The sequence below is a fragment of the Chamaea fasciata genome, unplaced genomic scaffold, assembly GCF_029207755.1.
Source record: "Chamaea fasciata isolate MVZ Bird 193981 ecotype frontalis unplaced genomic scaffold, bChaFas1.0.hap1 SCAF_3, whole genome shotgun sequence".
NCBI classification, from domain to species: Eukaryota; Metazoa; Chordata; class Aves; order Passeriformes; family Sylviidae; genus Chamaea; species Chamaea fasciata.
In genome coordinates this window covers 113,201,362-113,224,406 of record NW_027094088.1, presented here as the reverse complement: position 1 = coordinate 113,224,406, position 23,045 = coordinate 113,201,362, and the positions used below count along the sequence as shown (strand labels likewise).

General features: G+C 52.1%; 2 protein-coding genes across 4 annotated transcripts; both read left to right on the top strand.

The window, feature by feature from the left end:
- The first annotated feature begins 107 nt into the window (after positions 1 to 107).
- Positions 108 to 16,494, top strand: HADHB (hydroxyacyl-CoA dehydrogenase trifunctional multienzyme complex subunit beta). 2 transcript variants are annotated; one of them, XM_066180184.1, is made up of 16 exons: positions 108 to 215; positions 2,050 to 2,124; positions 2,471 to 2,512; positions 3,261 to 3,357; positions 4,361 to 4,405; positions 5,292 to 5,391; positions 6,574 to 6,661; positions 8,935 to 9,122; positions 10,643 to 10,823; positions 12,066 to 12,187; positions 13,811 to 13,890; positions 13,970 to 14,017; positions 14,305 to 14,392; positions 14,474 to 14,548; positions 15,157 to 15,321; positions 15,927 to 16,494. In XM_066180184.1, the coding sequence occupies exons 2-16, from the start codon at positions 2,058 to 2,060 to the stop codon at positions 15,960 to 15,962; spliced, it is 1,422 nt and encodes a 473-aa protein (XP_066036281.1). In that variant the 5' UTR covers positions 108 to 215; positions 2,050 to 2,057; the 3' UTR covers positions 15,963 to 16,494. The 2 variants fall into 2 exon arrangements, with proteins under 2 accessions (XP_066036281.1, XP_066036282.1); XM_066180185.1 differs by having other exon boundaries at positions 154 to 254.
- An 845-nt stretch (positions 16,495 to 17,339) lies between these two features.
- Positions 17,340 to 21,395, top strand: LOC136287432 (sterile alpha motif domain-containing protein 10-like). 2 transcript variants are annotated; one of them, XM_066180180.1, is made up of 4 exons: positions 17,340 to 17,691; positions 18,298 to 18,396; positions 18,929 to 19,181; positions 20,049 to 21,395. In XM_066180180.1, the coding sequence occupies exons 2-4, from the start codon at positions 18,337 to 18,339 to the stop codon at positions 20,051 to 20,053; spliced, it is 318 nt and encodes a 105-aa protein (XP_066036277.1). In that variant the 5' UTR covers positions 17,340 to 17,691; positions 18,298 to 18,336; the 3' UTR covers positions 20,054 to 21,395. The 2 variants fall into 2 exon arrangements, with proteins under 2 accessions (XP_066036277.1, XP_066036276.1); XM_066180179.1 differs by lacking the exon at positions 17,340 to 17,691 and having other exon boundaries at positions 18,340 to 19,181.
- The last annotated feature ends 1,650 nt before the right edge of the window (positions 21,396 to 23,045 follow it).

Here is a 23,045-nt window from a genome sequence, read left to right as displayed (position 1 = left end):
CGCGGTGTCTCGAGTGTTTTTTATCCGCGCCCAGCGGGAGCGGATTGCGGGAGAAGCCGGGGAGGGGTTTCGGAGCGGTTGCGGTGGGGCGGTGTGGGTCAGGCGCGCGGAGGGCAGCCCGGAGGGTGGAGAGGGCGCGGGGGCCTCGGTGAGCGGCGGCAGAGCGGGGTGAGGGCCGAGGTGAGCGGCGGCGGCGGCCCGGGGCGGACAGCGAGGTGAGAGCTCTGCCCTGCACGGACAGCGGTGCAGGAAGGGTGAGAGGAGCCGCGAGTCGGTCCCGGGGAAAGAGGTGGGGTTAGGGATAGGTGGCTCGGTCCGGGATGGAGCGGAGTACCGGCGGTCGGCCCTCAGAGGGCGGGGAAATGTGAGGGGAGTCCGGGGGTCGGTCCCAGATGGACCGGGGAGAGTGAGGGGAATCCGGGGGTCGGTCCCAGATGGACCGGGGAGAGTGAGGGGAATCCGGGGGTCGGTCCCAGATGGACCGGGGAGAGTGAGGGGAATTCGGGGGTCGGTCCCAGATGGACCGGGGAGAGTGAGGGGAATTCGGGGGTCGGTCCCAGATGGACCGGGGAGAGTGAGGGGAATCCGGGGGCTCGTTCCGGTTGAACCGGGGACAAGTGAGGGGAATCCGAGGGTTCGTTCTGGATGGACGAGGGGCTCTGGGAAAGGGGGGGGGGGGGGGAGGTCGGTCCCGGATGGATGAAGGGGCCGAGAGATTGGACGGGAAGGGTCGGGACTCGGTCCTGGATGGACGAGGGGGTCTGGGGGCGGCTGAGAGAAGCGTGGGTGTGTTTTTGGCGTGCGGCCGGTGGGCGCTGGGGAGTCCCGGGGTGGTGATGACGGTGCTGACGGTCAGGGGTGTGTGGAGACGGAATAAAGGCTGTTTGTGGAATTATGGATTATCCTGAGTTGGAAGAGACCCATGAGGATCAGGGAGTCCTGCTCAGCTGTGGAATCCAGGCAAATCCTGCAGGCTCTGGAAGGAGCTTTGCCCTGGTGATTTGTGCGGGCAGGGCTGAGCTCTTGGGGGGCCGGGGGAGAATGCCGAAAATGAGGGGGTTGGGGGCCTTTTGGGGGGCAGCATCGGGAGGAGACGGCTGTGTAGTGCAGGAGGGAGGGGGAGGTTACATCTGGGAGAAACTTCTGTCAGCTGAGCAGGGAAAATTCCGGGAAAAGCCTCAATCAGGTGTGGGGAGGGAGGTCGGTACAGGTGGAGGAGGAGCGGGATGCCTTGGAAAGGTCTGGTTTGGGGATCTTTGTTGGCAGGATGGAGCCTGGTGTGTGGGATAGAAAGGGAGGAATGCTGCGGGGCACATTCCAGGTGTGGAGCTGCAGCTGGGAGGTGTCCGAGGGGGGTGACTGGCAGTTTGTGCTGAGTTTTGGGGAGCTGCAGAGGGCTGTGGGTGTTCCTTTGTCCCTCCATGGAAAAACTTAGTGTTTGGGAGAGAAACTGCTAGGATTTGATCCCCTAAAGTGTGACAGAAAGTGGTGAATATTGGCGTGGATCAACCAAAAACCTGGAGCTGTGAGCCCTGGGCAATAAAACCTGCAGATGGGGGTTTGCTTATAGGGAAACCCGATTTTGGAATGAGCTTTGGGACAGCTGCAGAGGGATTTTTTGGGGTGGAGGACATGATCTTGCTCTGTTTTCCGTGGGGATGCACAGCACAAGCTCCTCAGGCTGGCACCAGGGGCGGACAAGGGGCAGGGGTGCCAAGGACACTGCGTCAGGAGGTGCTGCTGGCAGCAGGGCTGCCTGGGCACTGGGACAATTTTCCAGTGGGAAGTGGTGGAGCAGTTCCTGGGAGGGGAATTGAGAAGCTCACTGGGCAGTATTTATTCACGGGCACATTTGCAGCCCCGGGCACAAGCCAGGCTCCTCCTGGTCTGACTCTGCTCACAGAGCGTGGTGGGAGGTGATTCCCTGTGCTGCTGCTGCCCTTGGAGTGTCTGCCCCTCACCTTTGTGGCTCTGTGTGAGGCAGGCAGGTCTCTTCCCTTGGGATTGTTGTGGACAGAGCAGCTCGGACTGACCCCAGCCTTTCCCTAGATTCCAAAATGAGTTCCATGCTGAGCTCTGCCCTGCGGAACCTCCCCGTGTCCTCAGCCTGGGCTGCCGGGGCCTGTGAGTATCTTTAGCTTTCATTGCTGGGCCATAAACTTCTGGTTGAAGTGTTGGGTTTGGAGGGGACCCCGGGATCTCAATCTCACCTTTAAAAGGCTGACAATGTTTATTTTTTAATTCCTAATTACATTGTTGCCTTGGTTGTCCCTTCCCCTGTCATACTGGGAGGAGTCTTGACTTGACAGAAAGTGTGTCAAGTTTCTGAGCAGAGTGAACTGCCCAACACCCCTCAGGTGGTCAGGTGTCTTACAGTGACATCAGTTGCTTTTTTTAACCCTTCTTGCAGAGACCAGAACTGTTTCTGATACTTTGTTGGGCTTTTTTTTTTCCCTTTCTTGTTTTCCAGTTGCTCGATCGTTCAGCTGCTCCTCGCAGTTCCAAGCCTCAGGTAAGGGGCAAACACCAGGAATCTCAGTGGCTCTGTGCTAGACAAGGCTCTTTTGGGAGCTGCCTCCCTTTCCCAGAGTTCCTGTTCCACTTAAATCTTAAAAATGGTGCAGAGTGGTTCAGGTGTACCCAAAAAGCTGCAAGCAAGGAAAACTTCAGGCAGGTGTTTGCAGCGGAATCCTCTCATCCTCTGAATGCCCTGGCTCCTGGCAGCCATTCCCAGTTTGTAGTCATAGTCCACAGTGAGTGATTGGGGTGATCCATGCTCTGGGTTCATTGTGGGGGTTGCTCAAGCTTTGGGATTTTGGGAACAGGCCTGGGCAGCAGCTCCCCATCATCCCCTGGGCTTTGGGAAGAGCCTGAAGGGGAATCTCCAGGCAGTGCTGGGGTTTCAGCCTGGCACTGGCCTGTGGAATGATGCTGGATCATGACATCCCTTGTCTTGAACCTCTCCCACTGAGGGAAGAATTTCTTGCCATTAGGAGGAAATTCTTGGCTGTGAGGGTGATGAGGCACAGGCCCCATCCCTGGAGGTGTTCCAGGCCTGCTTGGATGGAGTTTGGAGCACCCTGGGATAGTGGAAGTTGTCCCTGCCCATGGCAGGGGTGGCATTCCAAGATTCCAACTCAGGTGTCCTGCTTTTCACTTACGCACTGAAAGGGGACAATTTTCTTTGTTTTCTAGAAGTTTCTGCAGGATCTACATTAAAACTGCTGATATTCTTGTCACCATCACTTCTCTCTTCACAGCCCAGCCCAAGACTAAGAAGACCTTGGCCAAAACTGGCGTGAAGAATGTGGTGGTGGTGGAGGGTGTCCGCATTCCCTTTCTGCAGTCTGGCACCTCGTGAGTATCAGAGAGGAGGAAAACACAGAAAACACCCCCTGAGTTGGTTAATACTCAGCTCTTTCTGGGAAAAATCACACTTGTTCATTTTAATGTAGTTATTCTTGGTTCTAAAGGCTGAGAAGGTGCCCTGAGTTGGGCTGCTGCAGTTACTCCAGCTTTATTTAGTTATTCCAGCTTTTTTATTTAGTGCAAAAATGTGGTTTGAAGAAGGTTGGCCATGTGTCTGAATCCTGGGAAGGGTAAGGATTTATGGAGTGTGTCTAGAGGAAGCAGTTCGAGAATCTATAGCAGATGAAGCAACAAGTTTCACAAAACTGGCAGGACAGGGACCAAGAATCTGCTGTAGGCTCTTCTTCCTGGATTGCTGTGCCACCAAATCCACAGCTGAACTAGAGCCACACCTGACTGCCGGGATGGAAACGGGATTTCTTTATGGGATCACTGCTGCTTTTCTGTGGGTTTAGTGCCGTCATTGGAGCCAGGCTGCTCACCTGGAGAAGGGAAGGATCCAGGGAGAACTCAAGAGCCCCTGGCAGGGCTTAAAGGGGCTCCAGGAGAGCAACTGGGGACAAGGGATGGAGGGACAGGACACAGGGAATGGCTTCCCACTGTCAGAGGGCAGGGCTGGATGGGATCCTGGGCAGGAATTGTTCCCTGGCAGGGTGGGCAGGCCCTGGCACAGCTGTGGCTGCCCCTGGATCCCTGGCAGTGCCCAAGGCCAGGTTGGACATTGGGGCTTGGAGCACCCTGGGACAGTGGGAGGTGTCCCTGCCCATGGCAGGGGGGACACTGGATGAGCTTTAGTGTCTCTTCCAACCCAACCCAATCTGTGATTCCTTGAACTGTTTGCTCAGAAGCTCAGTGGAGCATTTCTGGTCCATCCCCAGCTCTTGCTCCTGCTCAGTGCTCACAGGAAAGTTCTGTTCTGATTTTTTGTACTGAGGATTCTGCACTGATTTCTCTCACCTCTGAGTTACTTCCTCTCTTCTTCACCTTCCAGGTATGCTGATCTGATGCCACATGACTTAGCCAGAGCAGCACTGCAGTAAGTAAATGGAACACTGGAAGGGCTCAGAATTCTTGTTAAACTGCTGGGGTTTCAGGGTTGCAGAGCCAAGGCTCTGGGCTTGGCTCTGAGAAGCTCAGGTGCTTTATTTTTCCTGGCCTCCCTCCACAGTAGTGGATGGATTATTCAGTGGGGTTTGTGTTGTTGTTGGGGTTTTCGATAGGTTGGTGTTGATGCAGAGAGATGGTGGTGGTGACAAATTTTAGTGGATTTGATTCCCAGCTGTAGTTTTCCACACGCAGAGATCAGAGCTGCTGTGGAGGTGTGCTCACATCTGGTGGGAAGAACAACCTGGGCAACACGGAGGAAGAGACAACAAGGATATTGAGCTCATTCTGTAACCCTCCTGTCCCTTCTGTCCTGAGCTTCATTAGAAAGGGTTTTTTTTTTTGTTGAGAGGCAAAGCAAAGTGCTGTGGAGAAGAGAGAAGGCCTGGAGATGGCTGCCCCATCCCTGGCAGTGTCCAAGGCCAGGATGGATGTGGTTTGCAGCACCCTGGGATAGTGAAAGGTGTCCCTGCCCATGGCAGGGGTGGCACTGGATGGGCTTTGAGGTCCCTTCCCACCCAAACCATTCTGGGATTTGATGATTCTGCCAGCCATTTTGTGGAAAGAGGGATGAAAGGGCTATAAAATAGTTGCTTTAATGAAGGTCTGTAATAATTTATAGTGAAATTATCACCATGATTGTTTGCAGCCCATAATCAGCTCCGCTTCCCACAGGCACATGAGATTTCTTCTGAGGGGTGGACAGAAGCTGTGGCTCTCTTGTTGCCTTGTTCTCCAGCCAAGCTAGCAGGAAGAGGATGTTGGAGAGGTTATTATTTATGTGATGCAAATTCCCTTTGTTTTGATCCTCTCCCTAGGGGCCTGCTGACCCGGACCAGTGTCCCAAGGGATGTTGTTGATTACATTGTTTATGGCACAGTTATCCAGGAGGTGAAAACCAGTAATGTTGCCAGAGAGGTGAGTTCTGTGCAGCCATTTCCCTGGCAGTCTGACCTCTGCAACTGCTCTGGAGATGACAAATCCTTGCTAAAAATGAATTCCCAGGATTGTTGTTTGTTTGTATATGATTTGAGAGTATGAAGTAGTTGTGTTGTCTGTTAAATGAGTTCCTGGGACTACAAGGAAAAAGATTTTGTGATTCTCTGCCTCGTGGTAAAATCTGCCACGGATTTCGTTTTTTGTCAGATGTTCATATTTCAATGTTGCGAGGCCTCTGCTTGACTCTTCCCCTGCAAACTGCTGATCCCTCAGCTCCTAAATACCAGCTGGACTTGAATGCTGCCTTGCCCAATGTCCTGGGGAGGAGCAGAGGGTGCTCTGAGGCTTTGCTTTGTTGTGGTATTTATTTATTTCCTCGCGTTGGCTGCTGCGACACGGCGTTCTCAGGATTTGAAGCGGAGCAGCTTTGCTGCCCTTTGTTCCAACAGCCAGAAAACACAATTCCTGTGTTGTCCCCAGAGCAGCTGATCCTCTGGAGTCATGGGACAGGCAGCCTGATCTTTGCTAACCTGGAGCCTCTGCTGTGTTCTACACCTGGATAAATCCATGATGTAACCTGGGCTCGCTGTGCAGCCTCAGCCTCGTGAATGGCAAGGCCTGGCTTTGGTCACCTGCCAGTCAGATGGGGCTGCAGGGTAATTTTAACTCGGGAACAACTGCTGAACTTTCAACCAGTTGGCCACATCCCAAGTAGGGAAGGGCTCTGGGAGCTGCTCTGGGCTGCTCAGATGAGTCACTGCTCTGCAGTTTGCTGCTCTCTGTGAAGCCACAGCGCCTTGTGCTGAGTGGTCTAAATCACCCTTTTCATGTGTTGCCTTTGCCAATAAGGTGAAGCAGAAAGAATGCTGAGTAGTTGGAGGCTCTTTTGATGTGATTTTTTTAAAAGTGAGCGGTGTGATTAGTTTGTGTCTTTATTAAAAAACGTGGAGGGGCAGTGGCTGTTCTCATTGTGGCTGAGAGCCTCAGCAGCAGCCTCAGCTCCTCCTCCAGGGTCTGGGGAGGGGAAGAGCTGCAGCCATAATTACCTGGGTGAAAACTCCATGTCTTTGTCTTCAGCTCCACCTGGCAAGGTGTGCTGGATGGGCAGCTCTGGCCTGGGAGCAGCAGCTCTAGGTTTAACAGCCACTCTTGTTGTTGTAGGCTGCCTTGGGAGCTGGATTCTCCGACAAAACTCCGGCCCACACCGTCACCATGGCCTGCATTTCCTCAAACCAGGCCATGACCACAGGTATGTGGGCTGGAAGGATGAGCTGTGGGGTTGAAAAGGAGCTTGGGAATTCTTGTACAGCCCTTATTCAACTTGCACTGCTCGTGAATGTAAAAAGCCAACTGAAGAAATGCTGGAGTGGAAGGAAAAATGGAATTATTTAGGAATAATAAAGGGGAAAAGGAAGCTCAGGGGGACCTTGTGGCTCTGCACAACTCCCTGACAGGAGGAGGCAGCCAGAGGTTGTTGGGCTCTGCTCCCAGGGAACAGGGAGAGGATGAGAGGGAATGGCCTCAAGCTGTGCCAGGGGAGGTTCAGACTGGACATCAGCAGGAATTTCTCCCTGGAAAGGGTGGTCAGGCCTTGGAAGGGGCTGTCCAGGGAATGGTGGAGTCCCCATCCCTGGAAGTGTCCAAGGAATTCCTGGATGTGGCACTCAGTGCTCTAGGCTGGTGACAAGGTGGGGATCAGTCACAGGTTGGATTTGATGCTCTGGAAGGTCTTTCCCAGCCTCAGTGATTCTGTGGAAGTTTTTTAGCCAACAAAATACAACATGAACTGAGTGTCTGCTGTAGGCCTGCAGCAGCATCTCTGCCCCTTGCCCGTGTTTATTTGGGAGGTAAAGACTGACCATGGTGAGAAAGTTGCTCCTTTTATCTTTGGCTTAGCCTAAACAGGGCTAAGAAATGGAGCTACAGCTCAAACTGCTGGGGCTGTCCTTCCCTCCCTGCTCTGTGTGACAAGGACAAGTGACAGCCAAGTGACAGAAGCTCACATTGTGTGAGCTTCCAGCCTCCTCCAGGGGCTGGAGAAGGAATGCAGGAGTTCCTGGCAGTGCCTCTATTGAATTTCTCAAAGAGCCAGATGTATTTAGCTCTGTGAGGGTTCAACACCTCTGAAGGTGTCCAGCACCTCACAGAAAATGGCTTAAAACAATGAGTGAGCTGGCGTGGTTGAGTGTGTCTTGAAAATCAAAAAGGTTTTAATAAAAGAAGAAAACAATACAAAACAGAAGAGCAAAGGCATTCAGAGTGTAGGGACAGGTCCCACACACCTGCTGCAACACCCTGAAAATGCACTGAGAAGCCTCGTGCTCTCCCTTAAGTATTGAAGGATTTAGGTGGTTTTTTTTGGCAAACAGCCCAACAGAGAATAATTTCATTTCTGAGGAACAGCTAAAGAGACCTATCAGTGTTTTTGTCTTGGCATTGAGCCAATTACTGGGGATGTCTTGGTTTGGAAAGACAGGTGTCCATCAGGGAAAGCTGGAGCTTCCTTTGGAATGCAGAATGTAAACCCCCTCCCTCCAAATTATTCTAATTTTGAAATTAAGGGGGCTTTCAGGCAAAGATACGGGAACAGGGATAACAGTTCTTTGCTAGGAATGTTAAAAATAAAAATGTATTAGTACAGAAGAAAAACCAAGCGAACAAGAAAAAAAAAAGTCCTAGGAACACTTGACAGAGCTAGAAAACAACCTGACACTCTGTTGCTCAGGGTGTTGGACATAGTCCAAATAAATCCTCCTGCGGTGCCAGCTGTGGTTCTGTGGGAGCAGAGATGATCCTGGAGAAGGATCCAGTGGTGCTGAGATGAGTCTGGTCTTCCTCTGGGAATCCAGTGCACACAGGCTGTGCTGGTGTTTCAGATCTCAGATTTTTATCCAGGTAGGAATGCTGGGCTCCTCCCCCTGGGTGGAGCATCTCCCAGTGGGATGATGGAATTGTATCAGCCCTGCAGTAAGCCTGGATGGCCCATGAACAGCAGATATCCCCCATGGTCCTGGAAGAGATAAGAACACTGCCCCACCTGGTTTAACAGCTGGCCCAGTAACAGAAGACACGCATCCCTCCCCCCTGGAGTTATGAGGAATGGGTTATACAAGAAAAAAAAGAAAAATAAACCCATCTCCCCAGCTGGTTTCAACAGATGGAACAGAGAACACGTATTTTTGGTTACATATTGCTACCCAAGACACAGGAGAGCAAAGAAGTTTCTGGCTCCTTTCACCTTATAAAGAACAGCAAGGGGTGAGCGTTAAACCTTTCCCTATATGGAAACACCTGCTGGGGTGTGGGGTGCATTCCTTCACACAGAATCATTAGGTTGGAAAAGACCTCCGAGATCATCAAGTCCAACCTCAACTAAACCATGGCACCAAGTACCACATCCAGTCTTCTCTTAAAACACATCCAGAGACGGGGAATCCACCACCTCCCCAGGCAGACCATTCCAATACTTTTTTTTTTTAACCCTTTCTGTAAGAAAACCTTTTCCTCCCCCTGTCCTTGCAGGCGTGGGGATGATCGCGGCCGGGCAGTGCGACGTGGTGGTGGCCGGCGGCGTGGAGCTCATGTCCGACGTCCCCATCCGCCACAGCAGGAAGATGAGGAAGACCATGCTGACCCTGAACCGAGCCAAGAGCCTGGGCCAGAAGCTCTCCCTCCTTTCCAAAATCCGCCCTGACTACTTTGCTCCCGAGGTATTTTTGGTTTTCGGGCATTTTAGGTATTTCAGGAAATTGGTTTAGAAGGTGTGAACAGGGAATTTTTTTTTGGCCTTGGTGGAGAGGGTTTAAGATGGATGAGGTGGCTCTTGGGGGTCACCATGATTGATCTCTGTCCTCTGCTTTGGGTTAAAACATTGATTTATGCATCTCACAGCATTTGAGACTCTGCTTTTTCTTCCCAAGTGTTCACCCTCGGCAAACCTAACTTAGTGCAAAACCTCCTTCTGCAACTCTTGGACAAACTGCTGCAGATGACAGAACTAGAAGTTTTTTTTTCTTATAAATATAAAGGTTATTCTGAAGTATCAGAAGAATTCTAGGGTCAGAGGAATTTTACTGGATAACAGAAGTAACCCCCTTAGTATTGGACAGGAATATCCTCAGTATATGAATTTGATTAATGCATCTTAAATAGGCCTTAGGATTGCTGCCAGGGGCTGGATGTGTTCAGCTCCCCTGAAGAGCATCCACAGGGCCATGTCAGGAGCAGAGTGAGCCACTGCTCTGTCCTGGGGGGTCACTGGGGAGGGAGTTGCAATGTGGTGAGGATGGAAAGGGGCAGCACTTCCCTCCTTCCCACCCTGAGCTCTTCACAAGGAAGCTGCATTCGTGTCATTCCCTTGAGTGTGAGTGCAGCAAGGCCCAGGTTAAGTGTGGCAGAGCTGAGATAAGCATAAGATGTGAAAATTCCAGACTTGAATGCATACAGGGGTTTCCTGAGTGCTGCTGGAAGAACTAAAACCAAGCCAAAATCACCTCTGGGCTCTACTTTTGGGTGAGGAGGTGTGTGACAAGGAGTTTTGAGGTCTCAGGTTGTGGTGTTTGGAGCTGAACCCAAAAGGCTTGGTCACCCTTTGTTATGGATTCCCTGTTAAATGCACAAGCAGCTGCTCTCAACACAGTTCTGGAACCCCTGGAGTAATTTCTTACACAAAATCTAAGTATGTAGTTTTATCTGTTCTGTCTAGGAGTGCTAGCTATGCTGCATTATGTTTTCGTTATGTGTAGGGGTTTGGTTAACTTTGCTACTGAACTTCAAACTAAGCTTTGGAGCTTTTTTAATTAACTAAATAATAATAAAATAATAATAAATTTGCTTAAGGCACTTAAAATATTCTTCACTTATTTAAAATGAAAACTTACATTTCTACTTCATGTTTGTGTAGATTTATGTATTTTGGTTTCTCGGAAGGTTTTAATTCAGCCCTTATATTTCTGAGTACTTTGTAAAATAGGGCCCAGAGGGATTTGCATCCCAACAAGCAGCAGCCTGGACCTTGGTTTTTTTTCCAAATTTTTGGAAAGGGATGGTTTCTGTGACACATTTGCCAGAGTCTGTTGTGGTCTGGTTGCTGCGTGTTAATTGTGTGTTAATCTGAATTAACGAAGGGAAGGGCCTCCCTCTGACCACACAGCTCTGTGTGCTTTCAGGAGGGTTTTGGTTTTTTTTTTCCTCCTTTAACCTGTGCTGACTTTTCCCTCCCTGGCTGCAGCTGCCAGCTGTGGCAGAGTTCTCCACCAGCGAGACCATGGGACACTCTGCTGACCGCCTGGCCGCCGCCTTCAGCATCTCCCGCCTGGAGCAGGACGAGTACGCCCTGCGCTCACACACGTTGGCAAAGAAAGCCCAGGATGAGGGGCTGCTGCAGGACGTGGTGCCGTTCAAAGTGCCAGGTGACAGTGGCCACAGCCACCACGACTCGCTGCTCCAGGGAGTTCTGGGGGTCTGGGTGGGTTTTAGCGGGATCTGTTGGTCCCTGGAAGGGCGCTGGCGTAGGGATGTGTTTGTAAAAGGGGGTTTCTGAATGTGTCAGCAGAGAACTGTGGGGTGGTTTGGGTGGGAAGGGACATTAAAGATCACCCAGTTCCAGCTCTGACATCTTCCACTGTCCCCGGGTGTTCCAAACTCCATCCAGCCTGGCCTTGGACACTTCCAGGGATTCAGGGGCAGCCACAGCTTTTCTGGGAATTTCATCCCAGCCCCTCCTCGCCCTCACAAAAAAGAGTTCCCTCCCAATATCTCATCTAACCCTGCCCTTTGTCATACCTTCACATATCTAAATTTTTTCTTGCCAACCCCACATCTGTGCTAATGAGGTGACAGAGCAAGGAAAATCAGGACAGTTGGACATGGAATCCCCCTGCTCTTCCACCAGGCAAGAGAAACCACCTTTCTATCCCAGAATATCAACAACAAACACAATCCCAACAAAATCCCACTGTGCTAACTCAGTGCTGGATAGGGAGAGCTGGAATGTGGCAGGTTCCAGTTCATCAGGCCTCACACTCCTCACTGGGAGGTGAAACAGTCTGGGGAGAACCTTTAAGCTGTCCTCTCACCCCCCAGGAGCCAGGGGACACATCTTGCTGCAATACCTGTTCATTTAGGAACTCTAACTGGTATCCTGGAGAAATTTTCCTTGTAGATCCCCAGTTCCATGTGCTCTTTTTTGTACAATTGGCACTTTTTCTTAACAGGCTTATTTAGCAGTTAGCATAGTTGCAGATGGATCTATTTGGGTTTTCCCAGTGCTCTTTATTCCTCTAACTCAGCACGTGAATGTAAACTGCTTTAAGCTCAGTTCTCCATTTAGGCTTCTTAACTTAAATTTAAATTCTTTTCTCAACTGGGTTTCCCATGTGGTAATTTTTCCTTCCAGTAAACAGATGGCAGCACTTTGTGTTTGCTGTCTTTTGAGGAAAAGTGAGGTAGCTTCAATTTTTAAGTGCTGTTTTTAGCCATGTTAAGTATCCTGATGCCACCAACAGATTTTCTTTTTTCCCCTCCTCACGTTTGTTCTGAACCCCACGATTTTCTGATTTTTTTCCCCCCCTGGAGTCCTGATGATGAAATTCTTGTGCTTTCCTGACTTTTTTTTTTTTTTGGAGTTTAAATGTACTTTTTTCCCTCACCAGGCAAAGACACAGTCACCAAAGATAACGGGATCCGGCCGTCCTCCATGGAGCAGATGGGAAAACTGAAGCCAGCCTTTGTCAAGCCCTATGGAACAGTCACAGCAGCCAACTCCTCCTTCCTGGTAATTCCCATTCCCAACGCTGTCAGCCAGAGGGGAGAGCTGTCCACCTGACCCTGTGCCTCCCTTAGCTGGCATCACTTGGGAATGAGCTTTTTGAAATGGACTGTTCCCGGATTTTCCAGGTGTGACTTGGAACTCCGTTGTAATCTGGTGAATTTGAGCGTTGGATTGTTTCATTTTGAAGTCCATTCACAAAACCCCTGAAGTTTTGGGATGTCTGACCTGTTTGCTTCTCTGTAGCTGCTTCACAAGGGTCAAGCCTTCATGGAGGGATTCTGTCCCAGGATGGGATTGGTCACGTTGTACAACTGAAGTCTGTGGGTTTTGTCTGAACTTCACAGAATCGTGGAATGGTTTGCGTTGGAAGGGACCTTAAATCTCATCCAGTCATGGACAGGGACACCTTCCACTCTCCTAAGTTTCTCCAAGCCCTGTCCAACCTGGCCGTGGACACTTCCGAGGATCCAAGGGCAGCCACAGCTCTGGAGAGACAGGGCACAGGGAATGGCTTCCCACTGCCAGCGTTAGATGGGATATTGGGAAGGAATTCCTCCCTGGGAGGGTGGGCAGGCCCTGGCACAGGGTGCCCAGAGCAGCTGTGGCTGCCCCTGGATCCCTGGCAGTGCCCAAGGCCAGGCTGGATGGGGTTTGTGATGCCTGGAAATAGAACACAAACTTTTCCAGACAACGTTAGAATGACAATATAAAAGCAAACCTTTCCTTGAAAGCCTTCAGGTACAGAATATGGCACAAATCCACATCCTGAATTAGATTTGTACCATTTAATACAAGATTGGGCAATTAGAACATCCAGCCAATATTATCCAATTAGAGGAGCAGTTGGTTCAGTAATTCTCCTCTGGCTTCTGCCCCATGGCAGCTCTCCTCCCCATCTCCTATCCTGCCTTTTATCATGTCTGTGATTACATGCTGCAAAATAAAAAGTCCTTGGAGAAGTAACAGGCAAGGCTAAACAATATTTTAGGAATGCATGGATAAGAGTTTGTTCACTGTGAGAAAGAAAGCTGGAAAAGCACTGGAGGTTATACCTAAGCTTTCAACAGTCTACAAAGCTACAAATATACGAAGAATATATAAAAGCCAAAAACTTTGAACACTGGGAGCAACCTGGAGTAATGGAGGAGTCCCTGCCCATGGCAGGGGGTGGAACTGGTTGTGATTTAAGGTCCCTTCCAACCCAAACCACTCCACGATTTGATGTGCCAAACCCACAGTGCTCATTTTTGTCATGTGGTGAGCCTGTGGCTTGTGTCATCCCAGAATTATTCTCATTTTTGGGATGGAACTGGGAGGACAGCTGAGTGTTTGGGATAACCAACTCGTCCCAGGCCTAGCAGGGCTTTTAGGCACCTCTGTCCTGGGTGAAACCAGGGGGGATTGTGCCTGTGGGCTGTGAGAAAATACTTCAGCAGTTTGTGTGCTGGCGTCACTAGTGATCATCCCTCCCTCCATCCACTCAATGCAGCAGCCTTGTCTTTTGGCCCCTATCATGCTGGGGTGTCCTGGAGGCTCTGGTGATGTTCAGCTCCTCTCTTGGTGAGGGCTGTGGGGCTCAGGGTGTGCAGGTCCTTCACCCCTCACCCTTCTCCCTGCCCGTTCCAGACCGACGGAGCGTCGGCGATGCTCATCATGTCTGAGGAGAAGGCCCTGGCCATGGGATACAAACCAAAGGCCTACCTAAGGTAGGTGGGGCTGCTCCAGTGGCCTCTGCTCCCTCTTCCTTCTCCTCTCCCTGGCACTGACAGCCCTTTTCCTGCACAGGGATTTCGTCTACGTGTCCCAGGATCCCAAGGACCAGCTGCTCCTGGGGTAGGTGGAGATGGAGAGCATCCCCCCACAGCCCCTGCTCCCACAACAGCCAGGCTGTGTTTTTTGGGAAGTGCCTCAGGAGATGTTGCATCTCTCCAGGCCTTCATGAGATGGGAGAGCAGCCGTGGCAGGAACATCCCAGGATTGCTGGGGCACCTCAGCAGTAGTTGTGGGGATGGGCAGAGCTGGGCCACGAGCCCAGAGAGAAGGATGTGACTCTGGAAAAAGGGGGGGATGGTGCTGACAGGGAACACGGATGCAAGATTTGCGTGTCTTCCCTCCTCCAGCCCCACCTATGCCACTCCCAAAGTTCTGGAGAAGGCCGGGCTCTCCCTGAGTGACATCGATGTGTTTGAGTTCCACGAGGCTTTTGCTGTAAGTGCTGGAAATCTGGGCTGGCTCCCTGCAGCCATCTGCTTTGGGTTATCACCAATGCCACCCTCTCCTCCCTTGCAGGGGCAGATCCTGGCTAACCTGAAAGCCATGGATTCGGATTGGTTTGCACAGAACTACATGGGCAGGAAGTCAAAGGTAAGGCACATTTTCCTCCTTGTCCTGCCCCTCCAGGTCCTTGTCACCTCTCCAGCTCTCCTGGAGCCCCTTTAGGCCGTGGAAGGGGCTCTGAGCTCTCCTTGGAGCCTTCTCCAGGTGAGCATCCCCAGCTCTCCCAGCCCGGCTCCAGAGCAGCTCTGTGACCTCCTCTGGACCCCCTTTTCTCTCCAGTTCAGTTCAACTTCGGGGTTTCTGGGCTCCTTCCTGGCAGGTGCTGGTGCTGCACAGCTGGGCTCTGGCTGTGTCCTGTGAGGAGCAGTGATGCTCCTTGAGCTCGGGTTAGCAAATCCCAATTTATGCGGTTTCTTTGGGAAATGAAATTTCTTTGGGATGCTATTCCCGTCGTCGGCAGGAGGTGGAGATCCAGAGCCACGATCCTTGTAGAGGAGGGTGTTAAGAACAGTGCAGGGCTTCCCTGAGAGGCTGCAGGTGAAGCAGGAGCTCCTTTGGGGTGGTTTTATCCCCTCATCAGCCACCTGGATGTGCCATCCTGAACCTCTGCAGGCTTGGGGTTAGGTGGGATGCCCCCCTTCCAGCCAGGCGATGATGGGATGTGTCCCTCACCATGTCCCTCTGTGTCCCCGCAGGTTGGAGCCCCTCCCCTGGACAAGTTCAACACCTGGGGGGGCTCCCTGTCCCTGGGACACCCCTTTGGGGCCACCGGCTGCCGCCTGGTCATCACTGCTGCCCACAGGCTGAAGAAGGAGGGGGGACAGTACGGCCTGGTGGCTGCCTGTGCTGCAGGAGGGCAGGTAATGGTGCTGTGCTCCAGCCTGTGCCCTTGGGAGAGGGCAGGAATGGCAGGGCTGATCCTGCTGGGACTCTGCAATCCTGTCTGGTTACCCCAGCTCTGCGTGCTGGGTGTTCATAACTCCCTCTGGCTGCCCTCCATCACCACTCAGCCCTGTTCCCTGGGAGCAGAGCCCGACTCCCCTGGCTGTCCCCTCCTGGCAGGGAGTTGTGCGGAGCCACCAGGTCCCCCCTGAGCCTCCTTTTCTCCAGGCTCAGCCCCTTTCCCAGCTCCTCAGCCTCTCCTGGGGCTCCGTTCCCTGCCCTGGACACGCTCCAGCCCCTGCAGGTCTCTGTTGTCAGGAGGGGCCCAGAGCTGCCCCCAGCCCTGGAGGTGCCCCAGCAGTGCCAGCACAGGGGACGGGCACTGCCCTGGCCCTGCTGCCACCCCAGAGCTGGCACCGCCCAGGGGCCTCTTTGCCCACCTGGGCACACCTGGGCTCCTGTCCAGCTGCTGTGCCTCACATCCTTGATGCTGTGCCTGGGAGCCTGGGTGTGTGTCTGTAGTAATTAGTCTCATCTGTGTTAATGAGCCATTTCTGTGATGTTTTGTCTCTCTCTGATCCAGGGACACGCGATGATCGTGGAGCTTTACCCCCAGTAACGGCGCTGGTAGTGTGGCCCCTCCGTCCTGTGCCTGGTGATGCCATTTCAATGCACTAATAAATCCTACACCCCATCCTTCTTGGAGAGGGGATTTGTGGCCTTTGTCAATCCCTTTTTATCTACTCAGCCAGTAATTTTTATCTAATGAGCACGCTCTATTCCACTTCCAGGAGAGAGGAACAGTTAATGTGGCTCTGAGTCTCTGCAGGCTCCTTGTAACTGTCTGATCCCTCTGGTAACTCTTCAGGATTTCTCCCACTGGGGAACAAAAATTATTCCAAAGCTCTGTGTGGAGAATTGTGTTTGGAGATCAGGAGAACGTGAAGCAGTGTGGAGGTGGGTGGGCTGAGAGGGGAGGTAATGCTGTGGAGAGGAGCAGTTCTTTGGGGCAGCAGGTTCAGTCCCAGGGGCTGAGCTGGGCTCTGAAGGGGCGGTTTGCTCCATGCTGTCCAAATGCTGTTGGAATGAGCAAATTGCATCTGATGAATGAATGTCGCTGATGGAACTGCAATAAATCAGGACAAAACCCAGTTCTGGCTGTTTTCTTTCCCTCCCTTCACCTGAAATGCTTTGGGGACCGTTCCTGTGGTGGTGGCTGTGAGCTGACACCAGGTGTTGGCTCTCTGAAATCACAGAATCACAGCTGCTGTGAGTGGGCAGGGGCTTTTAAAGGTCACCTAACCCACCCCCTGCCATGGGCAGGGACACCTTCCATTGTCCCAGGTGGTTCCCAGCCCTGGGCACTGCCAAGCATCCAGGGGCAGCCAGAGCTGCTCTGGGCACCTGGTGCCAGGGCCTGCCCACCCTCCCAGGGAACAATTCCTGCCCAAAATCCCATCCAGCCCTGCCCTGTGGCAGTGGGAAGTCATTCCCTGTGTCCTGTCCCCCCAGGCCTTGTCCCCAGTCTCTCTCCAGCTCTCCTGGAGCCCCTTCAGGCCCTGCCAGGGGCTCGGAGGTGTTGATAAACTTCCAAGTGCAGACCTGTCTTTCTCCCACGCATTGGGGAAGATGAGACAGTTGTTCTTTTGTTTCATATCATTATTTTCTTCATTAGTTCCTCACGGCTTCGTGATGCTGAGGGCGGCTGCTGTTACCTGGCAGGGAGCAGAGTTTCTCCTAAAGCACCTCGCAAACACTTTCGAGTCCTTTTTATGACAGGAGCAGTTTCTGCCACCCACCAGCTGCTGCCCGGCCCCGCTCCGGGGCTCGGCTGAGATAAGGGATGGTGCAACACCCGGGCCGTCCTGTTTATTCTTCATTGGAAATCTTGCACCAGAGCACCGCTCCAGGAGGAGAGGGTAACTGCCAGGGCCAGAGAAGGGCCAGGATTGGTTTAGAATCACAGAATCGCTCCGCGTGGAAAAGGAAACGGGGATCGTCATCGAGTCCAGCCACACCCCCAGTGCTGCCGCTGACCCGCGTACTCAAGTTCCACATCCCCGCGGCTGTTAAATCCCTGCCGGGACGGACACTCCAGCCCTGCCCTGGGCAGGTGTTTTTTGGGGGTTTCTCCCCCTCCAGGCTGCGGGGGCAGAGCAGCGCCCTGAGGAGCTGCAGGCCGGGGCTGGTCCGCACACGCCGGGCCGGGCAGGGCTGCAGCCCGTCGGATGTGACTCACCCTGGAGGTTCATCCCGCTCCTCCCCGGCTCCGCCGGTGCCTCTCCCGTGTCCCCATCGCCTGTGCGACCCTCGCTGCCACCGGCACCATCGTGGCTGAAGCCGCTCCGGTGAGTCCCGTGCCCGTGCGGCGTGGAAGGTGCTCGGGGTGTCGGGCTGGGCTGGTGGCAGCGATCCGGGAGGGCTGAGGGAGCCTCGGCAGAGTGTGGATGGAACCCACTCGAACCCGGCTCTGTGCCTCGGATCCCCGGGATGCCCAGGGGGTCCCTTTTTCCCCACAGGGCCGTTTGTGGGGCGGCACTCGGGGCTGTCGGGGCACGCCCAGAGCTGTGCCTGTGCAGCCAGAGCCGGGGCAAAGGTTCCCTTCGCTCTCCTGGTGCCGGGCACGGACCCGGAGCGAGGTAGGAGGAAGGAGGAATAAGAAGGAGAGGGTCAGAGGTAGGGGGAGCCGGGCGGTGTCGGTGTCCCCTGCGGGCTCAGGGAACGAGAGAACCGGGGCTGGTGTCACCGGCGTGTCACAGCGGGACCGGCAGCGGAACCGCGACCCCCAGGAGCAGCCCCTTGTGCTGGGGGGGGCACGGGGTGGGTGGCATCGAGGAGCGCGACAGCCCCCGACTGTGTGTCCCCAGGAGGGACCGTGGGGTGGGGGTTTGCCAGGGTGGGCGGCTGGGGGGCTGGTCTGGGGGATCCCCCCGCTGATGGAGCCCCGTTTGCAGGGAGCCAGAACTGCCCCCGTGCCCCGTCCCCGGCCCCACATGGACCTCCCGGCGCAGGATGGGGCTGAGGCACTCCTGGAAAAGAGTCCTGAGGCTGAGGTGAGAGTGGGCAGGGGCTGGGGACCCCCCCGGACAACTGCACTGGGGTCCCAGCGAACCCCAGTAGTGGAGGAGGGGGGGACATCCATGGATGGGGATGTGAGACCCCCACAGGTGGAGGTTTGGGGACCCTCCATGAATGAAGGATGTGGGATACCCACAAGGGGAGGATGGGAGACCCCTTGGGGGGATGTGAAACCCCACAGGAGGAGGTTTGGGGACCCCCATGGGTGGGGATTTAAGGGACCCCCATGGACAGGGGATGGGGGCATCCCACTGGTGAAGGATGGGGGATTCCTATGGGTAGTCGTCAGTGGATCTTGGGGGTGGAGCACGGGGGACCCACACAGGCAGGGATTTTGGGACCCCCATGGGCCGAGGACAGGGACAAGGTTGCAGCCACCAGCATCAGCGCAGGGATGCGACCGAGGGCTATCCCCAGGCTGGGACGGGTCACCGCGGCACAGAGGTGTCCCCTGTGACTTCCATGGGGTTCCCACGGGACAGCCGCTCCCCCTGTCCTCCCGCACAGGGGTCCGGGGGGCCGCGGCACCCGGCGGGGCGGTGGTCGGGGCCCGAGGTGGGCTCCTGGCTGGCGGCGCACGGCGGGGCCGCGGAGCTGGCTCGGGAACACGCCCTGACGGGCCGAACGCTGCTGCGCCTGACCGAGGGGTCCCTGCGGCGCATGGGGGTCACCCCGCGGAGCCGGCGCCGGGAGCTGCTGCGGGAGTTGCTGCGGCTGCGGCTGCAGCAGGAGATGCAGGAGCTGCGGAGCATCGCTGGAGGTGAGAATCCCCCGCGCCCGGGGGGGCCTCGGCTGAGGGTGGGCTGCACCCCTCGGGGGATGGTGGTGTGAGAAATGAGGGTCACTCTTTAAAGTTTTTTAAAGTTTAGTAAGGGGTAAAACAAAAGTAACAGCGCTGGGTGCGCAGCTGGAGCCAGATGCACACGGTTAATTATAACGACTCTTCTTAGATACTTTTTCATTGCATTGGTCAAATGCACACTCATGAAAATTATACATATTCAAACATTCCTTTGAGTTTACGGTTTTCCGGGAATTCTTTGTCGTAGCTCCACCCTTGACCTCATCTTCTTATAGTACCTGTCACAATGCAGAAGTGATTTTGAGAGTCTTGTATTTTATTTCCTCACGAGGCGCCCTGGTCTGTGGTTTGACAGTTATTGATAGCTGAAGGGTCAGTGGTGGTTTCCTTCTGCTCTTTCCGTGTTATTTGCCTGGTTCTTTTCAACGTTATTTTATCCTACAGATGTCCTAACCATTTTTACAACCACTTTCAATCAACATTAGCTATTTCGCTATTGTTAGTTAGTTATAAAGGCATCAGTTATTATTTCATGACTACAATTACTTCTGCAAAAGCAAATGTTCTAATGCACAGGACACAGTCTCTATTTTAATGTTCTGCAAAAGCCTAAACTATAATGTATTTATCACACTAAAATAAATAATCTATACAGGGATTAGGGGATTAAGTATAAAAGGCTGACAAGTTATACTCTATCAAAAGCAGTTCAAAGGTGATTACAAACTGTTCTATATCAAAATAATTAGCAAAAGCCAATATAATAGCAAACGCCAACAACTGCATAGTTATTTCTAACAGTGTCACCTTCCTCCCTCTCCCCAGAGTGAAGATGATGTCCCTGTGGATGTCCTGGAGCCTGTGGGAGCACAGGAGATGGTGTTTGAGGACAACGCAGCTGGGACTGAGCAACACATCCAGGAATTGGCGCTGGAGGAGCCCCAAGATCACTGTGACCCTCCGAAAAATGCAGAGCCTGCCTGGTGCAGGAGCTGATAAGGACAGCAGAAGCTTAGAAGCCAAATTTGATCCAAGAGGCTGGGCAGTTAGCCCAGCCAGGCAGAAAGAAGTTCTAGAACTGATCTTGTGTGAAACAGGGGATGACAAACACCAAGGCACTCATTGGAGTGCTGAAAAACTTCGGAAACGTTTGCAAAAATCGATAATTGGGTCTAAAATGGCTCAGACTGTGCAATCAAGAATCCAATGAAGTGTAGTTTGTTTAAGAAACAACCCTGACAAGGCTGACATAATAACGCTGGGAGTCATAAAATCTGGGAATGTTCTGGGTGAACGTTGGCAGGTTGATTTTACTGAATTGCCCAGACATGGAGGGGGGTATAAATCCCTCCTGGTTCTGGTGGATACCTTTTCTGGGTGGCCAGAAACCTTCCCTTGTCACACCAACCAGGTTAGGGAAGTGACTAAAGTACTGTCGAATCCAATAATACCCGGATTGGGGGTACTTTTGGGAATGTCATCACACAGAGATTCCCACACTGCTGCAGAAGTGATACAGCAGCTTAGGAAAGCCTTGGGAATAGTTTGGGATCTTCACACTCCTTATAGGACCCAAACCAGTGGCCAGGTGGAGTGAGTGAATTCTACAATCGAATTGCAGTTGGGTAAAATATGTCAGGAAACTTCTTTGACCTGGGCCCAGGCCTCACCTGTTGCTCCGTTTCAAAGCAGAATTCAGCTGTGGGGCACCAGCAAAATCAACCCCTGTGAGCTGCGCTGTGGTCGACCCTACCAAGTGCCGCACTCCAGGAAACACACATGTTCAAAGGAGGGGTGGGTTTGAATAATTACCTCATTTCTCTCAGTGAAACCTTACAGGATTTGCAGGGAGCAGTGGTGATCTCTGGACTGACGTGACGGGTCACACCAGGGCATGAATTCCAGCCAGGAGATTGGGTCTGCTTGAATGACTGGGGAACTGCTCCACTGCAGCGAAAGTGGGAGGGACCTTTCCAAGTACTGCTGACACCTTTTACTGCCTTGAAACTGGACACAGTAAAATCATGGCTGCATTGTTCCAGAATTACAACAGAATTAAAAGGGCCTGAGCCCTCTGGGAAGAAGTCAAGAGCTTGTCACAAGCTGTTTTACAAAACCAAATGGCACTAGACCTTGTTTTAGCATCCCAAGGAGGAATATGCACTTCATTGACTCCAGTTGCTGTGTATTCATTGATCAAAGTGGGAGAGTGTCTACAGATGTCCAGGAAATGTGGAAACAAATCCAAATTTTACAAGGCACAGCTCAAGATGCCACCTCCTGGGGATTTGAAGAAATTTGGAAACAAATTTCCCTTGTGGGTACCCAGCTGTATTGCGGACCACTGAGAGACGTGTTAATAGGATGATTTACTATTCTTATTTTCTCATTCTGTCATGACAGGGTGAGAACGTCTTCACATCAGAAGTCACAATTTTCTTTTAGCATGGTTAAGAGTGTGTATGGGTTAACTACTTTGCTATTTTATTGATTGCTCTTAAGTCTTTTACTTTGAGAGTCCCATTCCTGAAACTTGATTTCTGCACCCATTTTTTCCAGTGAGTTTCATCCTAATAATGGTTTTGAAGAGTAAGGCAGGTACAAAAATTGATAGGCTATCCATAATTTCCCCAGTTAGAACTTAATTGGCTTGTAAAAGGGGAGTGTTTCAAGTCCCGGTGACACCACTGGCACCGACAAGTGTGATGGAGTCATCACTTATCTTCCCTTGCAGGGTATTTAATACTGAATAACAGCTCCTGTGTCTACCAAAACCTCTCATTTTTCATTTCCCAGTGTGGCTGTTACCAGAGGCTCTGCTGAGGAGGAAGCCTCTGGTCCCCTTCACAAGTCCTCTGCAATTGCCAGGAGAGGGATCAGAGAACTCCTGGGTTTTAGCTGAGGACACTCCCGCTTCTAATGTCCATCCTTCTTGCAATATGCAATTTTTACCTTTGTCCTGAACTTTCTCTTAGATTTATTGCTTTCTTACCCATGGCTGCAGCTGTCCTTCTGTGAGAGTTTCAGTTCGTAACTGGGCAGAAACACCGATTCCTGTAGTGGTTTCAAGTTTGCCCATTTCTGTTACCCAAAATTCGTGTAGTGGTTTTGAGTGCCTACTAGAATAATTTACTCTTTTTCTGCTCTGAGGGAGGATTAGGAGAGAAGCAAAGCAGGCTCAAAACTTAAAAGGGTATAAAGATAGGTTTATTAACAAAACTACAAGAGAGAAAAGAAATTAATAAGAATCAGAATAAAACCTTCAGAACACTTTCCCTCCCTCACAAATTTTCCTTTCCCTTTTCATGGACAACATTTAGAGACAAAACTTGGAACTCTAGGTCGATTTGCCACTTATAAAATTGTCTTTCATCACTTCATTTAGAGAGAGAAGTCTCTTTTGGTCTGCCATGGACTTTCCACAAGACAAGAACAGTCCGCTTGTGGCTTTAACTCTCACAAAAGCAGCCACCTGTGAATCACCAGTTTTGAAGTCCCTCCCATCTACACAGCCTCCCACAGCTGCATATAGGCCATGGACACTCCTGGGGTATCATTTTAAAGATGAATGCTTCCAAAAGCAAGGATATTCTTCATCTCTAGGAGCAGAGATCTTTTCTCTCTCTGGGGGCAGATTTTCATCTTCATCTCACATCTCTCTGTTCAAACTTCTCGTAAGACCACATCTACTACAATATTTACTTACTCCACCACAAATGACTTTGTTTATATCTGCAATCTAAATACTCTTATCATCTCCCCAATACATATTCCCACAATTTAAAGGGATAGTCTAGCATATTACAGTGCATTACCATGGCT